The sequence below is a fragment of the Amphibalanus amphitrite genome, unplaced genomic scaffold, assembly GCF_019059575.1.
Source record: "Amphibalanus amphitrite isolate SeventyFive unplaced genomic scaffold, NRLGWU_Aamphi_draft 000217F_arrow, whole genome shotgun sequence".
Taxonomy (NCBI): Eukaryota; Metazoa; Arthropoda; class Thecostraca; order Balanomorpha; family Balanidae; genus Amphibalanus; species Amphibalanus amphitrite.
Window position 1 is genome coordinate 543,811 of NW_024881712.1, and position 19,046 is coordinate 562,856.

General features: G+C 49.3%; 1 protein-coding gene across 3 annotated transcripts in view; it reads right to left on the bottom strand.

Moving 5' to 3' along the window:
• LOC122385387 overlaps positions 1–19,046 on the bottom strand; it is a 116,541-nt gene that overhangs the window by 19,024 nt on the left and 78,471 nt on the right. For all 3 annotated transcript variants that reach the window (XM_043373625.1, XM_043373626.1, XM_043373627.1), the window contains exon 2: positions 14,550–14,955. In XM_043373625.1, coding sequence (XP_043229560.1) covers positions 14,550–14,955 — 406 coding nt within the window. The remainder of the gene's footprint in view (positions 1–14,549; positions 14,956–19,046) is intronic.

Consider the following 19,046-nt stretch of genomic DNA (forward strand, 5'->3'; position numbering starts at 1 on the left):
TGACGCCATGTGCCTCGACCTCCTGCTGGCCGACTGGTCGGGCGTCACCGACTGCGACAACATCTCCGACATGTGGACTGCCTTCCTGGCAACCTGGCATCCCATCATCGACCACCATATGCCGATGCGTACCCTCCAGCTCCGTCATCAGGCCTACCCTTGGCTCCGAGACGAGGAGGTGCAGGCGGCAATGGCGGCCCGCCGCCGAGCGCGCCGGGCTCGCGACCGCGCGCCTTCCGAGAGCACTCAGCAGCAGCTCCGCACCTGCCGCAATGCTGTGAAGACCACACTAAATCGGGCCTGCGCCGCGTTCTTCGAGCACTCCTACAAGTACTCCCGACCCAAGACGTGGAAGAACGTGCGGCAGTTTCTGGTTGCCTCAGGGAAGGCCCGGCCCAGGACCACTTCACCAGCTGCAGCGGACCAGCAGTGGGCCAACAAGCTCAACGACCACTTCGCCTCGATAGGACCCAGCGTGGCGGCTGCTCTGGCGGAGAGCGATACTGGTGAGCGGCTGCCGCCTCGGCCACCTCGCGTCTGCAGCGGCAGCTTCGCTCCCAGGCCGGTGACGCTGCCTGAACTCTCCACAGCTCTGAGCCGCATGAGCACCTCGCGTGCCGCCGGACCAGACGGCATCACCGTCCACATGTTGCGGACCACATTTCCGGTCATCGGACCTCACCTGCTCAAGCTGGTCAACTTGTCGATCACGAGTGGTGAGCTTCCGTTGGAGTGGAAGGCTGCGACCGTGACCCCACTGCACAAGAAGGGTGACGTGGCCGATCCCGGCAACTATAGACCGATATCAATTCTGCCAGTCGTAGCGAAGCTCGCTGAGCGTGTGGTGTGCAACCAGCTCATAAATTATCTGTCGACTCACCATGTTTTGTGTCCTGAACAGTACGGTTTTAGGCCCGGCTTGTCCACGGAGGCGGCCCTGCTTGACACTGTCACCTATGCCACAGAGAACATTGACAGGGGTGCCGTGACATCCCTTATCACGGCTGACACGTCCAAAGCCTTTGACAGTGTCGAGCATGGTCGCCTTCTGGACAAGCTGGGCTGGTACGGCATCGAGAGCCGCTGGTTTGCCGGCTGGCTGCGTGACCGCTCGCAGACTGTTCTCGCCCAGTCGGAGACTCGCTCCATCACCCACGGGGTCGTCCAGGGTTCGATCCTGGGACCAGTTTTGTTTTTATTGTACACTAATGACATCACCTCTTACCTGTGCGACACGAAGATTGTGGCCTACGCAGATGATCTCCAGCTGCTCGATTTTGATACTCCTGATAACATTCAATCATTGTACTCCCGACTAGAACGCACTTTGTCACGTACTCATGAATGGTTCCTCCAGAACAGGCTTAAAATCAATCCCGAGAAAACTGAAATGGTTTTTATCAAATCACAGCGCAGAAACATGGACGACAGGAACATCCAACTTTCATTTGGTGACTCATTGGTGTCTGCCTCGCAGAGCGTAAGAGTGCTGGGGGTCAATGTAGATGATAACTTAACGTGGGAGTCACACATCACCACCATCATTCAAAGGTGTAACATGATCATCATTAGCATAGGTAGGATGCGCAACAGAATCCCACGCTGCACACGCAACCTTTTGATCGAAGCTCTGGTGCTCCCTCACATTCGGTATTGCGCTACTGTATGGGGTGGTTGCAATAAAACTCAGAAAAATCGCTTGCAGAAAGTTCTAGATTTTGCTGTGAGGATTGTGGTGGGTCTCAGAAAGTTTGACCACATTACAGAGTCTAGAAGCCAGTTTAAGTGGGGAAAGATAGAGGAGATCATTGGCACACAGGACAACGCTATGATCAAACGCACACTTACAAATCCAAACGCCTCAGAGTATCTTCGAGAGAAGCTCCTCAGTCGGGCCGACGTATGTTCTCGAACCACTCGAGCAACAGCAGGGGGACAGCTACAGTTGCCGAGAGTTCGGACCGAATTAGCGAAGAGGAGTTTTCTCTATAGAGCGACTGCAGCGTGGAACCAGCGTATTTCTTAGTAGCATTTCAAATCGTTGTTTTTATCCCGCTGCACTGGAGTACCTTTATTTGTCGCTTTTATTACTGCTTTTATCACATGTATCAAGTGTTTTACTGGTGTGTCTTTATTCATTTATGTGTATGACATGTATGACGTGGCCATGATCTACGCAGTGGGGGTGCCGAATAAATATCTGTATCTGTATCTGTATCTGTATGTCCTTCGCGCTCTGTCCGGCGCGAACTAACTCACCAATCGTTTCCCTCCGACGCTGCTCTATGATTGCGCGATATGTTAGGATTAAAATTTCAATATCAAATGAAAAACAATTGTTGAAATTATATTGTGTCAAATTTCCATGATGTTCCTCCGCATAGCAAATTTTTTTGTAAGGTCATGAACTTAGTCCCAATTTATCTGCAACACCCTGTATATTGTTCTAGCCGTACGATATTCAGGTTAAGATATTCTCACTTCACTAACGTAAGTTCGCCACTTTCAAGACTTTTGTTTTCAACTTGACTTCTTTATTTTCCCATTCTTTGGGCCCAAAAATACCCTTTCGGTTGTCTGGAAATGCATGTCAGAGTCCGACGGGCTCTGGCGACTGACATTGTATTGTATATTTTCATGAACTCCTTCCATGCGAACACAGTTTTTTTCAGAATTTTGAGTCATACAGATCATACACAACGTACACACGCACTCACATAGTCTAAATAGCTAAAAGGATGCTTAAAATGAAATATGTGATGGCACCGGCAGATGACTTAAATGACTAGGAATAAATGATCAGTTAACCACACCTCTGCCCATCGTGTTCAGTTTGCATTTGAACTGTCCGATTGAAGAGCACTGCGAAACAGCCTCTGGCAGCGAGTTCCATTAGGTGGCGGCGCGGTACGAAAAAGTACGTTGGGTGGCGGCGAGTCTAACTCTGGGCAGGTCAGGCTGGTTAGACAGGGGTCGAAAAAAGCGTGGAGTGATACAAACTTTCAGATCCCAGCTTCTCATTTTGATACAAAAATTCTTATATCTGCTTTTTTAATCGAACATATTGCTTTATAGCTTACTATCCGTTATAGGTAAGTGTTTTTGATTGATATAGGGGTCAAAACCTACCATAGCTTAATGCTTCAGCACCTAAAATTGTCCTTTTCGTCGTCGTCAAGTTCCACTGAGAGTCGGCGGCGACCCGCTGTTTTATTGGGGGTCTGATATGGCCGCTTCCGTGGGAGCCAAGGGACGGCGAGCGCAGATCTGGAGCGCGTTACCGGCACCGGGCACGGCCAAGGACAGTACACGTTACCGGCACCGGGCACGGCCAAGGACAGTACACGTTACCGGCACCGGGCACGGCCAAGGACAGTACACGTTACCGGCACCGGGCACGGCCAAGGACAGTACACGTTACCGGCACCGGGCACGGCCAAGGACAGTACACGTTACCGGCACCGGGCACGGCCAAGGACAGTACACGTTACCGGCACCGGGCACGGACAAGGACAGTACACGTTACCGGCACCGGGCACGGCCAAGGACAGTTGCTCTCGATCGGAGACGAGGCTGCAGGTGGGAACTGGGTGGGAGATGACTCCCTGCGCAGATTTGGAGAAAATGTGCAGAGAAACAGCAATGACGTTATCAAAACCAAGGGCAGTGAGACACATCATTGGATAAACATTGCAACTACATCATTGCTTTGCAACTACATCCACTTGTATGCAACGGCTGTATGCGAAAACTGGGCAGAATATTACATGACGTACGAGAAATTGACAGTCTCCACTCGCAAAATAAATGACATGCACACATGATTTTCGATGCAAACAATAGCGCAAAGGAATACATCTTTTCATGAACTCATGTGTCATTAGGCGGGTAGATCCTCGATAAAATTGAGTAGATTGACAGAGATCGGTAGATTGGACCGATCCTATAGGTACATTTACGAAGTCAAAAAATATAAAATAAAGGTAACACTCACTCATTGGACTCATTCCCTCAGCTCGCTATGGCGCGCTTCTGCCCGACCGAAATAGGAAATGTTCACCCCAAGCCTGATCAGAGCGCTCACTGCTGCCATTGGAGTCTGAAGTAGGTCGCCGCGGGGTATTTTAGATGTGAAACCATATTTTTACCGCTACGGTGTTAAGGATTAAATACATACATTGCAAATTAGAAACTAGATTTTTGATAATGCTCACCACACATAAATTTTCAAATTCAACTCATAAAGTGGTGAAAATATTAGAAACTTTTTATCGTTAACGTTTAAAGAATGTGATACAAAATAAAAAGGCCGATTTTCCTTTACTAATGAACATATTTAAAGACGATAAATAAAATAAATGTCAGATTCTTCAAACCGAGGAATAAGCAAGCTTAAATAAAGTTCTGTATCATCTTGTATCACTGTATCGGTTTCCGTTCGTGCCGGAATAGTGAAGAGCCGGTGGGAAAACAGTCAGCTGCTGGCAGGGTCTCTGTGTCCCCGGCATAGTGAAGAGCCGGCGGGAAAACAGTCAGCTGCTGGCAGGGTCTCTGTGTCCCCCGGAATAGTGAAGAGCCGGCGGGAAAACAGTCAGCTGCTGGCAGCCGCAGGGTCTCTGTGTCCCCCGGCATAGTGAAGAGCCGGCGGGAAAACAGTCAGCTGCTGGCAGGGTCTCTGTGTCCCCCGGCATAGTGATGAGCCGGCGGGAAAACAGTCAGCTGCTGGCAGGGTCTCTGTGTCCCCCGGCATAGTGAAGAGCCGGCGGGAAAACAGTCAGCTGCTGGCAGGGTCTCTGTGTCCCCCGGCATAGTGATGAGCCGGCGGGAAAACAGTCAGCTGCTGGCAGCCGCAGGGTCTCTGTGTCCCCCGGCATAGTGAAGAGCCGGCGGGAAAACAGTCAGCTGCTGGCAGCCGCAGGGTCTCTGTGTCCCCCGGAATAGTGAAGAGCCGGCGGGAAAACAGTCAGCTGCTGGCAGGGTCTCTGTGTCCCCCGGAATAGTGAAGAGCCGGCGGGAAAACAGTCAGCTGCTGGCAGGGTCTCTGTGTCCCCCGGAATAGTGAAGAGCCGGCGGGAAAACAGTCAGCTGCTGGCAGCCGCAGGGTCTCTGTGTCCCCCGGAATAGTGAAGAGCCGGCGGGAAAACAGTCAGCTGCTGGCAGCCGCAGGGTCTCTGTGTCCCTCGGAATAGTGAAGAGCCGGCGGGAAAACAGTCAGCTGCTGGCAGGGTCTCTGTGTCCCCCGGCATAGTGATGAGCCGGCGGGAAAACAGTCAGCTGCTGGCAGGGTCTCTGTGTCCCCCGGAATAGTGAAGAGCCGGCGGGAAAACAGTCAGCTGCTGGCAGCCGCAGGGTCTCTGTGTCCCCCGGAATAGTGAAGAGCCGGCGGGAAAACAGTCAGCTGCTGGCAGCCGCAGGGTCTCTGTGTCCCCCGGAATAGTGAAGAGCCGGCGGGAAAACAGTCAGCTGCTGGCAGCCGCAGGGTCTCTGTGTCCCCCGGAATAGTGAAGAGCCGGCGGGAAAACAGTCAGCTGCTGGCAGCCGCAGGGTCTCTGTGTCCCCCGGAATAGTGAAGAGCCGGCGGGAAAACAGTCAGCTGCTGGCAGCCGCAGGGTCTCTGTGTCCCCCGGAATAGTGAAGAGCCGGCGGGAAAACAGTCAGCTGCTGGCAGCCGCAGGGTCTCTGTGTCCCCCGGAATAGTGAAGAGCCGGCGGGAAAACAGTCAGCTGCTGGCAGGGTCTCTGTGTCCCCCGGAATAGTGAAGAGCCGGCGGGAAAACAGTCGGCTGCTGGCAGCCGCAGGGTCTCTGTGTCCCGCCATCTATCGACCTGCCGGGTCTCTGTGTCCCGCCATCTATCGACCAGCCGGAACACCGCTGGTTGGTCCTATCCTACCGCCCCCGGTGGCTGGTCCTATCCTACCGCCCCCGGCTACCAAACGAATCGTCGGCACAGCGGCGCAGGACGCAGTGGCGCGTCGAGGTGCGTCGCGGGCGGGCGCGCTCGGCCTCCTCTCGCATGCCGCTGGACTACTATCCACTCTGATGCATTTGCACCCCCGAAACAGACCTGATTTGCAACAACCGCCGGGTCGTATGTTCGAGACATTTTCGACCCCTGTGGTTAGACCTGGCGAGACGGGTGTCGCGAGGGGCTGTGTCCCGTCTCCGGGTGAACAGTTGGCGCATCACACTCGGGGCGTCCGGATCGTGGAGCGCGCCGAACACTCGAATACAGTCACGCTCCAAGATCACATCCTGAACGTCTAGCCAGCCCAGGGATCTGAGGACGGGAGACGTGCGCTCGGTTTACCGAGCGCCTGTGACCACACGGGCTGCAAAGTGAAGCAGCTTCTGAACGCGCTTTAAGTGGCAGCCGGTAGCGCTGGTCCAAACTGGCCGATGACACCTAACACTTTGATGTTTTTAACAGTGTGAATTTGTGGCCCGACATCTCGAAGAAAAAAAGAGGAGGTTTCCTTCACGGCCTGTTTTGTGTCCAAAAGTAAAACACGGTGTTGGAAGGGTTCATTTTTAGAGAGTTCACCCTCAGCCACATTTCTATGGACATGAGTGATGCTTCAAGGCGAATCCTGAGAGAAGCCATGCTGACGCTGTCTTTTGGAGAGCAGTCAAATAACTGGGTATCATCAGCATAGCTGATGAGCCGTCCATGAGGTAGGAAATTTTGAATTACGTTTACGGTGAGACAAAACAAAATTGGCCCGACAATGGACCCTTGGGGGACGCCACAAGTCACTGGTAGTACAGAGCTACCGCCGCGGACCACCTGCCTCCGATCACTCAGGTAGCTGGCAAACCAGTCAGATGAGATGCCGTACCATCCCATCTTGTTGAGGAGGACGCCATGGTCGACACTGTCAAATACTTTGCTGAGATCGAGTGCGGTAATCGATACGAGGTGGCCAGAATAGACCCTCTTTGACACCCACTCGATAGCGCCGACCAGCGCGTCCTCCACACTGTGACCACGTTGGTAAGCGAATTGAGTGTCACTCAGTACATATGTTGTTGTCCCGCAAGTAGGCGGACAGCTGGTTACATACCACGACATGCATCTCTGACGGGCTCATCACGTACCTACAGGCTACACGCGACTGGTGCGATAGGTGGCCGCAGAGGCGGATCCAGCTCAGTTTTTTTTGGGGGGGGCAAACCATAACAATTTATCGATTCTTTCCATGCATCGTCCATAGGCGTAATGTTAAAATCATGCCGTTTGGGGGGGCAAATGCCCATTTTGCCCCCCCCCCCTGGATCCGCCACTGGGTGGCCGTTGTAAGAATTTGAAAAGGCTCTCGGCCACGATTCCCTGGCATAGGTGTAGCAACGTATCTCTTTGGTGAAGGATACCTTTCACCAAAGTTTCAGATTGGTAAAGCATCCTTCACGACAATGCAAGGGAGGGTCTTCACCTATGCTTAGAGCAACTGGATTCGACGGTTGATCTTTTTTTAACCCGCGCACCGACGGGGCGGGGGCGGTTATCCGCCCTCCCCCCCCCCCCCGCTGAGGTTTTCACGAATAGCGGGAATACGCGCCGCGAAATTTGGTATGACTATTTTCTTATCAATTTTACACATGGTGTGCAAGTTTGAACCTTCTAACTTTTAAGGTCAGGTCACCAGGTCACTTTGAATGACCCAACCTCAAGTGAGTGTGCCGTTTTTCGTGCTACTTTCTATCGAAGGAGCATGTATCTTCAATGTATATTAGGAATAGTAATATATTAATATATTCGCTTCATGTTATACTGTTAAATTTAAACCATCCTTTGTCAGGACTATAGCTGAGTACCTCCTGGTTGTTTAGGGGAAGCCGCGGGGGAAGCCCGGGCGCGGGGGAAGCCCCGCCACCCGCTTCCGGCTAAATTATTCACAATACAATGCTCCACTGTTTGTCCTTTCAGCGTGGCAGCTAAGGTAACGCCAGCAAAAAAGTTAAGGCTAACAAAAATTGTATATTGTTAAAGCTATAGAGCCAAAATGATATTTTAAGGGTTTTTAGCTAAAAAGTGAGATATGTTGCACTGTTAATGTTATACCATACAGTCCTAATTTTTATACGAATGTTATGTAAGGACCGTTTAAGTGTTTGTAGTGAGGAGTGACGAGGCAGGCTGGCTTAAGTATGACATTTTTTTCGAATATCGCTGTTCTAGAACAAGAATTAGCACATTGGGGTAACCCCGGGCGAGTGGCCAAGCTTACCCCCAGCTGAGAGCAATGCCACTAAACCACTGTTTTCCATGAGATAATAGGTACTGAGTAGGTTTGGTTTACACCTAGATCAAAGATAAATTTCGAAAATAAACATGTTATCATAGACAAAGCCTCTTCGGCCTGTCGCTCTATTCCAGTGCCTATAAATATCAGGTATGGATGAAGGGCGATTGCTTGCCTGTTTTTTACTGTAAAACATGGGAGATATCCGCTCCATGTTAACGGTTTTTAGTTACCCTCCATCAGTTTATATCAATAAGCGACTAAGTTTATGTTTGCATGCTACAGGAACAGTCATGTCACTTGAGGTCAAATTGGGTCAAACTACGTTTTTGCAGATAACGCGACAGACAATGAAGCAAGAGCTTCAAAAATGGTGTCGTTGTGTTCTTCTTCATCAGCCGAGTCGAATGATATGCAATATGATGTATTTAGGTAGGTAAATAAAAAAATAAATTTTAAGGAATTTTGAAATACACATTTTTTGTTAATTTTGCATCACGATTTTCATCGACCTGTAGTCTGTACTGTATATGTGGTAGACGCTAGCTATAATACCAGTAGTGACATAAACTCTAAGATGTCCAGAGCTAATCAGTACCTTAATATTTCACTTTCCGTCAATATTTGGAAGACACATAATGGTCTCATCAACTCGTTGTAAAGCGCTGGGGAGGTGGCCGGCGTTACCCATATGCCGGGCTTACCCCAGAAAAATCAACACTTTTTAAAACTCGCTTTTCTCAACCTTATACTATTTCCACGAAACCGAATTTTTGGGAAAACACGGCCAATTAACTTATCTAGCTAACAGGATATCAACATTTTATACAGCAACAGCACGTATGGTATGTAGTAAAAATGAAAAAGAGCTTACTATGCCGGGATTCCCCCGGCATCCTCTATTGACCAGCTGTTTTTTCTTCTGAATTACCATGTGCCCTCTCAAAGTAGAAAAAGAGAGCATAGCACCAGGACACCATGCTATTTTATCACTATGTTTATTGACATAGCATGCCTGTATTACAAACACTAGCACAGCTGCTTCTCCTTACATATACCAATGATCATAAATGGCAAAACCACCTATTAATGTTATACATTTAAAAAGGCCTTAACATCAGACTTGTGATCAGCTCAGTTGAGCCGGCTCAAAAATCAGCTCAGCTCATGAGCCGGCTCAACATTTTGCCAAATTGTTGAGCTGTGAGCTGAGCCGGCTCAGTAATGCATTGAGCTGAGCTGCTGTCTGAGCTGAGCTGAATGAGCTTGAGCTGAGCTGAGCTGAATGAGCTTGAGCTGAGCTGAGCTGAGCTGAGCTGATTGAGCTGAGCTGAGCTGATTGAGCTGAGCTGAGCTGATTGAGCTGAGCTGAGCTGAGCTGATTGAGCTGAGCTGAGCTGATTGAGCTGAGCTGAGCGAGCTGAGCTGAGCTGAGCGAGCTGAGCTGAGCTGAGCTGAGCGAGCTGAGCTGAGCGAGCTGAGCTGAGCTGATTGAGCTGAGCTGATTTAGCTGAGCTGAGCTGAGATCCAGTTCTAGTGGGTACACTGGAAGATGATGAGAACGGATAAAAATATACAGGGTGTCCCAAAAGTAAGGTCATCATTTGTTTTGGCCACACTGCCAAAAATACGCGATGGATAGATATAAATAGGACATCATATGAAAGAGCATTTTATAAAATTTTATTCTGACATACATATGAGTCAATACATTGGCTCGTAGCCCCACATTTGCTGCTTTTCTACATGGTTACCATTTCGGGCCGCGTGCATGAATAGACTAAGTTTGACTTCCTCCACTATTCTGGAGCGATTCTCTGGTGAGATGCCGCCTATGTTTGCTCGAAGGGATCATCCTTTAGTTCTTCCCGGCTCGTTGGGTTGTCCTAAAAGACAATCTTTCTGTTGTGTATCCAGAGAATAAAAATATGAAGGTGTAGTAACGTCAGGTGACCGCGGAGGCCATTCAATGGCGTTGCCCTGACTGAAAATTACAGGATCTCACATTCACTCTCGGAGACAATGCATGATCTTCAGGACGGTGCAAGCATAGTCTCCATCCTGCTGAAACCACTGCTGGCTGATGGTGTCGGCACAGCTGCGTTGCGACGAGCGGAAGAACAACTGGGAGGACTCTCGGCCACCTCACTTGATTTATTGTCACCCGATTCCCGCTGTCGTCCTCAGGACCTCGAAGCACAGGTGGCTAAGTATACATGCCCTGTGCGTACATTATACCTTTTTTTCTGACGTTTTACCGGTTGAGGCGAAACTATGCATGAGTTCAGAGATGGGCGAGCTGATAGGGTCTGCTTAGGGCCGAAAACTGGGCGGTATTTACCCTTTGTTTTAATGACGGACCCTCTCTAAGAGTTGAATTTCGACCTTCTCAGTTTTATGCCTACTGCTCGGTGTAGTTATGATCAAAAATGGTTTAAGCATGCAAGAAAATAATTTTATGGATGTACCTTGCACGTGTTAAAATTGGAAGTGATTCGGACTCTTACTTCTCGACATATTTAAGTTTTAAATCATGACCTTACTTTTGGGACACCCGGTAAAACCGAATGCAATGTGCATTGAATATTGATACACTATAAACACTAGAAACATGATAAACTGGAAATAATATTATATACAAACCAAAGACGTCACTAGGTGAAAGGCCATGTAGTTCGACACCGTAAACTGAAGCGATCGGTCGGGAAATCGCTACATTCCTCTATTGCACCCCGTTCGCACCGTTGTAAGCCGTTCGGTTGGTAGGTATCCTTATCCACTGCGGCGTGATGTCCCGACCTGTGTCCCGATGATTCGATGTCCATGACCAATCAGCACACGCATTGCCGTGACGTCATTGGCCGGACCCCGACACGTTACGGAGATATGGGTGGCATTCGGCATTCGGCAATGGGTGGCATTGAATCCCGCGCACCGACGGGGGTCTGCGCCAACTTCGCACCGACGGGGGGGGGGGCGGATGACCGCCCCCCCCCCCCTGAGATCTCGAGAACGAAGCAAGATAGCGACAAGCGGTAAACGGCATCGGATACGCACGGCCAAGATCTACAATTTTTACTAAGGTCATTTTCAGGTCAGGTCAAAGATGACGTCACAGGGGTCGAAAAAGTCAAAATGGCGGCGCTAGATGTGGAGAGAGTTTTTCTCGAATAACTTTCGAATTAGTCAAGATAGGAACAAACTAAGGGCATCATCGTGATCCTCTCGTCAATCCGCATCGAATGATATATATGTTGACCTCGAAAGGTCAAGGTCAAAGGTTGACCTCAGGTCACGTGACCTCGAGGTCATCATGTATATCATTCGATGCGTCTTGACGAGCTGAACACAATGAGACCAACCACGCGTCTGTATCTTGTTCCTGTACGGAGTTATTGGCCAAAAACCTTTGGTGACCTTTGATGACGTCACATGACCTCACAGCTGCCCAACAGCAAAACAGACCTCAAGGTAGTGAAGGTTGATCGTATATGAAGTCATGTATGGTATATGGGGCCATTCCGACCCGTTTTAGTGGTAAAAACAGGGAGTTGATTTTTCCCCCATTGACTTATAATGGGGAGGTCGCGAAATTGACCTGACCTTAAGTCACCGATATCAAAATTCCGAGATACACAAATTGTAGCTACTAATGACCTAATAATATCCTGCGACTTTCAAAGGCCTCCGACATCTACTGTAGCTCTGGCACGGTGACAAAGTTGCAAAAAAGTGACTTGAGGTTGGGTCATTCAAAGTGACCTGGTGACCTGACCCTAAAAGGTAGGAGGTTCAAACTTGCACACCATGTGTAAAATTGATGAGGTTATAGTCATACCAAATTTCGCGGCGCGTAGCGCCGCGGTTTTCCCGCTATTCGCGAAAAACCTCAGGGGGGGGCGGATATCCGCCCCCCCCCGTCGGTGCGCGAGTTAACTGAGCGGAAACTGAGCTGAGCTGAATAGAGCGGGAACTGAGCTGAGCTGAACGGGAACTGAGTTGAGCTGAGCTTAGCTGAGCGGAAACTGAGCTGAGCTGAACTGAGCTGAGCGGAAACTGAGCTGAGCGGAAACTGAGCTGAGCTGAGCGGAAACTGAGCTGAGCTGAGCTGAGCGGAAACTGAGCTGAGCTGAGCTGAGCGGAAACTGAGCTGAGCTGAGCTGAGCGTGAGCGGAGCGCAGCCGGTTTGAGCGGAACGTGAGCTGAGCTGAGCCGCGTTAAACTGAGCGGGAGCTGAGCGGGAGCGGATAAGACGGAGTTGAGCTGAGCGAGCTCACTTTTTTCTTGAGCTGTCACAAGTCTGCTTAACATAAATCAAAGGATGGGAATCACAGTTGGGAACACTGATGTTAGGCCTTCCAATTTTGGAAGCCTTCCAAAAATGGAAGATTTGACCACAGTTTTCCCCACTGGCAAGGCTGGGTAGTGGATCCGTTGTCTCATTCGCAACAAGCTCTGCTTAGCGGGGCACCCGGGCCCATAGCCACTCATTCATCCATTCGGACAAAATTTCTAAAAAACAAAAGTTGATACGTGTATACTCTGTTCCGTTTCAAGCTTGCAGCCGAAGTGCCGTGCTGAAAGCAGTGCGTGATTTCAGCATATACACTATAGGTACAGCTCTTACATTTTAAGACGCAAATTCTTCAGCGGAGGAGCGATCTGCCTGGATCTGCCGAAGAAACTCCGACTGCAAGCTTGATATGGAACAGACTATAGCTGTATCTACGAGTAAGTAGATGTCAGCAGTTGCTGGGTGCTGACTCAGCACCCAGCAATAACAGACGCTACATGAACATAAAAATGAATTGGTTTGTTTTCGCTCGTGAGAAATTCACTGGCGGATCCACGGGGGGAGGGGGTGCATTTGAGGCAAATCCCCCCCTCCCCACCATCACAGCGCCCAAAGTAGACATAAATTTGAGTTTTTTTAGAATAAAAGAAGAACTAAATTTTTGTAATGAAAAGTGTGTTATAAACTGGACAGCAGTCCGCAAGAAATCTATATCCGACGAGTTTTTAGAATTAAGTAAGTTTTTTAGGTAGCTCGCGCAGTGGAAAGGTTCCCAGAACTACGCCCAGTGGAAGGGGGCGGCGAATGTCGCCCGCCGGCCCCAAGTTGTCACTACTTACTACTTAACCCTCGCCCGTATTGGTGTTTTTCCAGCCGCGAACGTATAAGGGGGGGGGGGGTCCGTTGGACCCCCCCCCTTGCCGTTTCGCCCCTGATCGAGCTAGAGCTTCGCGGAAAAAACGAGCGTGTTGCCCGTGACAAGAGGGAGCCGATGATACCCAATTTTAAGGTCCTAGATCATTGGTTGACCTTGCAGGTCAGGTCAATGACCCAAAAGTCGGGAAAATCGGGACCTGTTAGAACGTGGTAAAGTGTGGCTGCTATGGGGTTTTCGGGGTGCTGATCACGAATATCATGTTAGTTTTGATCACAGATGATGTCTTCATGCACTTAGTCCAGGTCGGGTCAGGTCAGGTCAGGTCAACCAGTAGGGGTCCTACCGGGTATTCCTAGTAGGTGTCAACCGCCTCTGACAGCTTCGTAACATGTTACGAAGGCACCAAAACTACTTCGTAAATGTTCATATGGTTGTTAAATTCGAATTCAGCTCCAAAAACTGGCCTAGAAACATGTAAAACTCAAAAAAGTGAACCGAGGTCATCAAAGGTCAATGACCTGACCTGACCTTCAGGTGACCTTGACACCCACTCTAATGCATGGGGGCAACACCATATCACATGTTTGAACGCTTGAAACCACGAAAAGACTGCAAACGCGCCGCTAATGCGAGCCGACATACGCCGAATCGCGATTCTGGCCAAACATGGTCTCGAAAAGTAGGTCACAGGTCAAAGGTCATTGGGGTCAGGGTCATGAAATTTTCAGGGTAGGTGTAAAATTGAATAACGCGAGGGTACCGAAAGTTTCGTCGCGATCGGCCGCTTTTTACGCGAGTTATTCGCGAAAAACCATGGGGGGTCCGTTCGACCCCCCTATACGGGCGAGGGTTAAGCCAGCTTTTCGCGAGAATCTCAGCTTCTAGACGTCCGATCGACACAGGACAGATACCAATCGATCCAAAATGTTATGCCCATTCAGTTTATGGCCTAACGCGACGCGAAGCGAGCCAGTATTTGTAGTTGTTTTTTTTTCTAATATACAAATGTTTTCAATATTTCAACGACTGATGAAAAAGTGGGATAAATCCGACGGAAAAAACTCAGCGTATTGACGTTTTAGGATCTTAGGCCTCTGCCCCTCCCGTAAAAATTCCGTGTATAAGACCCCAGCTCACCTCTGCATGATCTGTGGAAGTCGATGTACTGAGTGACTCGGCCGTCGGCCAAGCCGCACGCCCGAAGAAAGTCGGCGAAACATGGCTCGGCTTCTGCCTCTGGCTCGGACAGCGGCACTGGCTCGGACAGAGTGGCGGCATCGGCGAGCTCGGCCAGGCCGCACAGCTCGGCCCGGTCGTCAAACAGCAGGTGCAGCGAGCGCAGCTCCTCGTCGGTGATGTCGCCGTCCAGCGGCCGTACCGGCAGCGTCTTCACCTGGCGCCGGCGCCGCCTCTGCGCCGGCTCGTGGGCCACTGCGGCCGCCGGCTGCTCGGCCGCCTGGGGGGCGGCCGGCGGCGGCCGGCACGCAGCTGACGCCTCCCGCGTCCCACCGACGTCGGCCTCCTGGTCGCCGCTAATGCAGCACTGAAACGCCGACAGGTCCCATCAAATGCAGCACTGAAACGCCGACAGGTCCCATCAAATGCAGCACTGAAACGCCGACAGGTCCCATCAAATGCAGCACTGAAACGCCGACAGATCCCATCACCAAATCAGCCGGCGCACCGAGCGGCGGCGGCCGCTGCAACTGAACAGGACCGAGCGGCGGCGGCCGCTGCAACTGAACAGGACCGAGCGGCGGCGGCCGCTGCAACTGAACAGGACCGAGCGGCGGCGGCCGCTGCAACTGAACAGGACCGAGCGGCGGCGGCCGCTGCAACTGAACAGGGCTGAGCGGCGGCGGCCGCTGCAACTGAACAGGACCGAGCGGCGCGGCGGTGGCCGCTGCAACTGAACAGGACCGAGCGGCGGCGGCCGCTGCAACTGAACAGGACCCGCCTGCCAGTCGCCCAGGGGCCGTATCGGGTCAGCCCGACAAGGGAACAAGGGAACAAGAATGAAAACAAGGAAACAGGAGACCCCCCGAGTTGCTGGGGGGGGGGGCGTTAAATGTCACAATTTTTTGCCGCGCTATAGCTAAAAAGGGCACGTCGCAGGCAACCCTAATTTTGGCTACCTGTGACGAATACATTTTATATTACAACAGCATAGGAAAAAACAAAATAAAAATCGTTCGTAAGATTTTTGAGATCGAGGTTTTAGTGATGGGATAATTTCAGAGTTTTCGAGAAAAAATGGCATATGTTAAAAATCATATAAAATCACAGAGCAGATGTAGAGACGCATAGGTATAACAGACGTTGGTATGCGTAAGCGCCAGCCGCCCGCAGACAGCCAACACCATGCGTAATGAAATAGCTGTCCTCGATTTTTTTTTATTGTCGTTCTACATTTACCAAATACTTTAACTGAAACTTGGCAATGTCTCGTACCTGACTACCTACTTCACGACCATGATGCATGTATTTCTTAAATTGATATTTTTCGACCAAACCCGTACTCTTATGATAAAATGAATGTCATCATCGTGTTCTACGTCTTAGCTTTCCAGGCGATGGGGGGGGGGCATTTTTTGCCCCCCCCCCCTTTAGTTTTTTTCGATATATCTCCGGAACCGCTGCGCCGATCGTCACCAAACTTTCAGTATCCTCCCGTGAATAGCTTTTGCACATTGTAACCGGAAATTGTTTTCCAAAGGCTATGACAGGTTGGCCGCTAATGACGTCGGAGTGACGTCATTTCTGCCATTTTCGAACCTTCTGAAGCCAGGTCAAGTGGCCCAAGGCACAGGTTCGTTTTTTTTTTTAATAATTTCGCTAAAAATGATCGCAGATCCGCGATTTTAGCAGCATCGTGTTTGTATAGCTCAGGCGTGTCGAATGGTATACTTTTTCTTCGGGTGAGATCAACTTAAGGTGTTAACCTCGGGTCAAGTTCAGGTCACAGCCCGTCAGGTCACGAAGCTGGTCAAAGGAGGTCATATTGCATATCAATCGATTCGGCAGGTCTTTCCATGTCCATTAGTGGCTTTAGCGACTCGGTAGCTTTAGTTGATCGGGAGTTATTGACGAAAAACTGATAGCCTTAGTGACGTGACAAATGACGTCACGCAAGATCAACAAAGCAAAATAGAAGCATCAGACCTTGCAAGGAGCGCATGAAATCACGATTCCGTTTGCTTGAGAATTTGAGATAGTTGTAGACCATTTCCGGACCAAACTAGCAATTTCCATATTCCCCCTGACTTTTATTGGTGAGAGACCGACCTGATCTCAGGCGACCCTTCAGAAAATCCGAATGTTATCAGAATGTTACGGGTCATATGCTAACTTGGGCAGTATGCAAACTACCCAGGCAGTATGCAAACTACCCAACAGCCCGGGCAGTATGCATACCGCCCGGGTAGTATGCATACTACCCGACCCCTTGGGCAGTATGCATACCGCCCAAAAACTTGGGCAGTTTGCATACTGCCCGCTTCTTGTCTTGAAGTTGTGTATTCCATGTCCATTTTAAAAAGTATTAATGGCTCTATAAGTATTGGCCGGTCCCGTAGCTCAGTCGGTAGAGCGTTGGACTCCACGTGGTGAGAGCACGCGTTTCCGGTTATAACAGTCCGGGTTCGAAGCGCGACGGGCGATTGACGTTTAATGAGCCTCCTTACAGATATGACGGTTTGTGGCAGGCCGTAGCCCGTAGCCAAGCGAAGTCAGTGAGAGGACCGGCCGTGCGCGGCTTTGTGCGCACTTTAAACTTTGGACTCCAAATTCTGCCATAGAATCGGCATTGCGCGATCGGAGGGTAGAGGGCAGGGTTACCGCAACAAGCTTCGCTTAGCGGGGGCTCTGTCCCTGTGAATCCTTCCATTCAAAAGGTTCGGACTAAATTTAAAAAAGTAGCGTAGTTTAATCGCGAAGTCTTTTTTGCCGTCAAACGTGATTTATCGATCGAAGAGTGAAATAATGTTTTGAATATAAAGATTTAAAATATTTCCCCAGAATTTCATTGAATTTCATTGCCAGCGGCCAACAAGTCACTTTCATCTGAAATGACGACATATCTATAGTGCCATCACTCGCTGGCTTGGGTTTGACACTTGGACCTGTAGAGGGCGTTATCATAGTTACATGTTACATGAAAATGTTACATGCTAATGTTACATGAAACCATTTACATGTAAGACGTTACAAGTTGTTATGGTCGGGTTACCAGGTCAGGTCAAGTGACCTTACCCCAGAAAAAGTTGGAATGCTCACCATAGCTACACCGACCTAACGATCGCTTTGAAACTTTAAGCGACTAATAAGAGTAACATTAGGTTCAAAAGGCATGTATTTGAATTTTGATATCATACCGATGACTTTTAGGTCAAGTCAATATTGCACAGTCCCTAAAAAGTTGACAGGAGAAAGTTGAAGGACGCCCCTTTTGCTGAACGTCATTCTAAACACTCTCAAACATCGGGTTACATACAGGTAAACATGACGCACTGAATCGAAAAAAAATTGCACTTGTGACCCCTTTTTATGACCATGAGGTCATATCAGGTCATAAAAGGTCTCCAGCAGTTCTTTGACCATTATTTTTTATGGAGACGTGTTGGAGCGATGGTCATGTAAACAACCTTAGATGTGTTCAGTTCGACGATAAGGAGCGGCTGATAAACAACATGACCTTTTCATGTCAGGTCATGACCTTGACCTCAGGTCAAATTTGGAACTCAGATCAACTTTGAGTACTTATTCCAGAAAGCGCTAACAGAGCTATCGAATGCGTCTTTCTGCGGCGCTGTAGCTCTCCTATCTTCCGAGTTATGGGCGAATTTAAAAAAAGAAAAAGAAAAAAAAGAAATTTGATCTTTGATAACCTCTGTTGCCCTACTCTTTGACCTGGCCTTAAAAATGACTACTGTTAAAGGGAGATAATGAGCTTTCTTTTTTCTTAAATAAAAATTACTCGACATCTATACTATTTCTACTGTAGTTTCTATAAAATATGAAAATTTCCTAGCACATTTTCGTATGTGAAAAAGGTTTTTATTTTTGCAAAAAAGAAGCAGTACTTGCAGTACTTGTAACACCCACCGAAATGCGTTGTCCTGCTCTATAAAAAAGTCGCAGTATATGGCGCTTTTGTTTCAAACAGCGACGCTTGGGTTTTTGTTTATGTTATCGCCTTGTCGTTGCTTGGTTGTAAGGATTCTAATTTGAATTAGAGTTAATTCGGTTTAGAATTAATTAGACTCTAATTCGGGGGTATATAGGGGAAGTTGGGGGAACGCCGAAGACTTTTTTTCTGACGCCCGTAGCACGCAAGGTAGACAACATACGCTATTCTTGTTGGCGTCATTCGAGAGGCCAGTCTTTTGCCTTTCAAACATACCAGGCGCATTTGATGAATTCGCATACCGTTAAGCGCACAAACTAAAAATATCAAAGAAGTGACTTTTTCGGCGTTGCCCCGGACTGCGGGGAAAGCCGAAAATGGGAGAAATGATCTACGGGGAATGCCGACATTGATGTTTTGCCATTTTGTCTCAAACTTTATCCAGAATTCATCAAAGCTGACACACGTTTCAAGAGCTTGAGGACGCGGTGCACACTGGAAGTTATAAT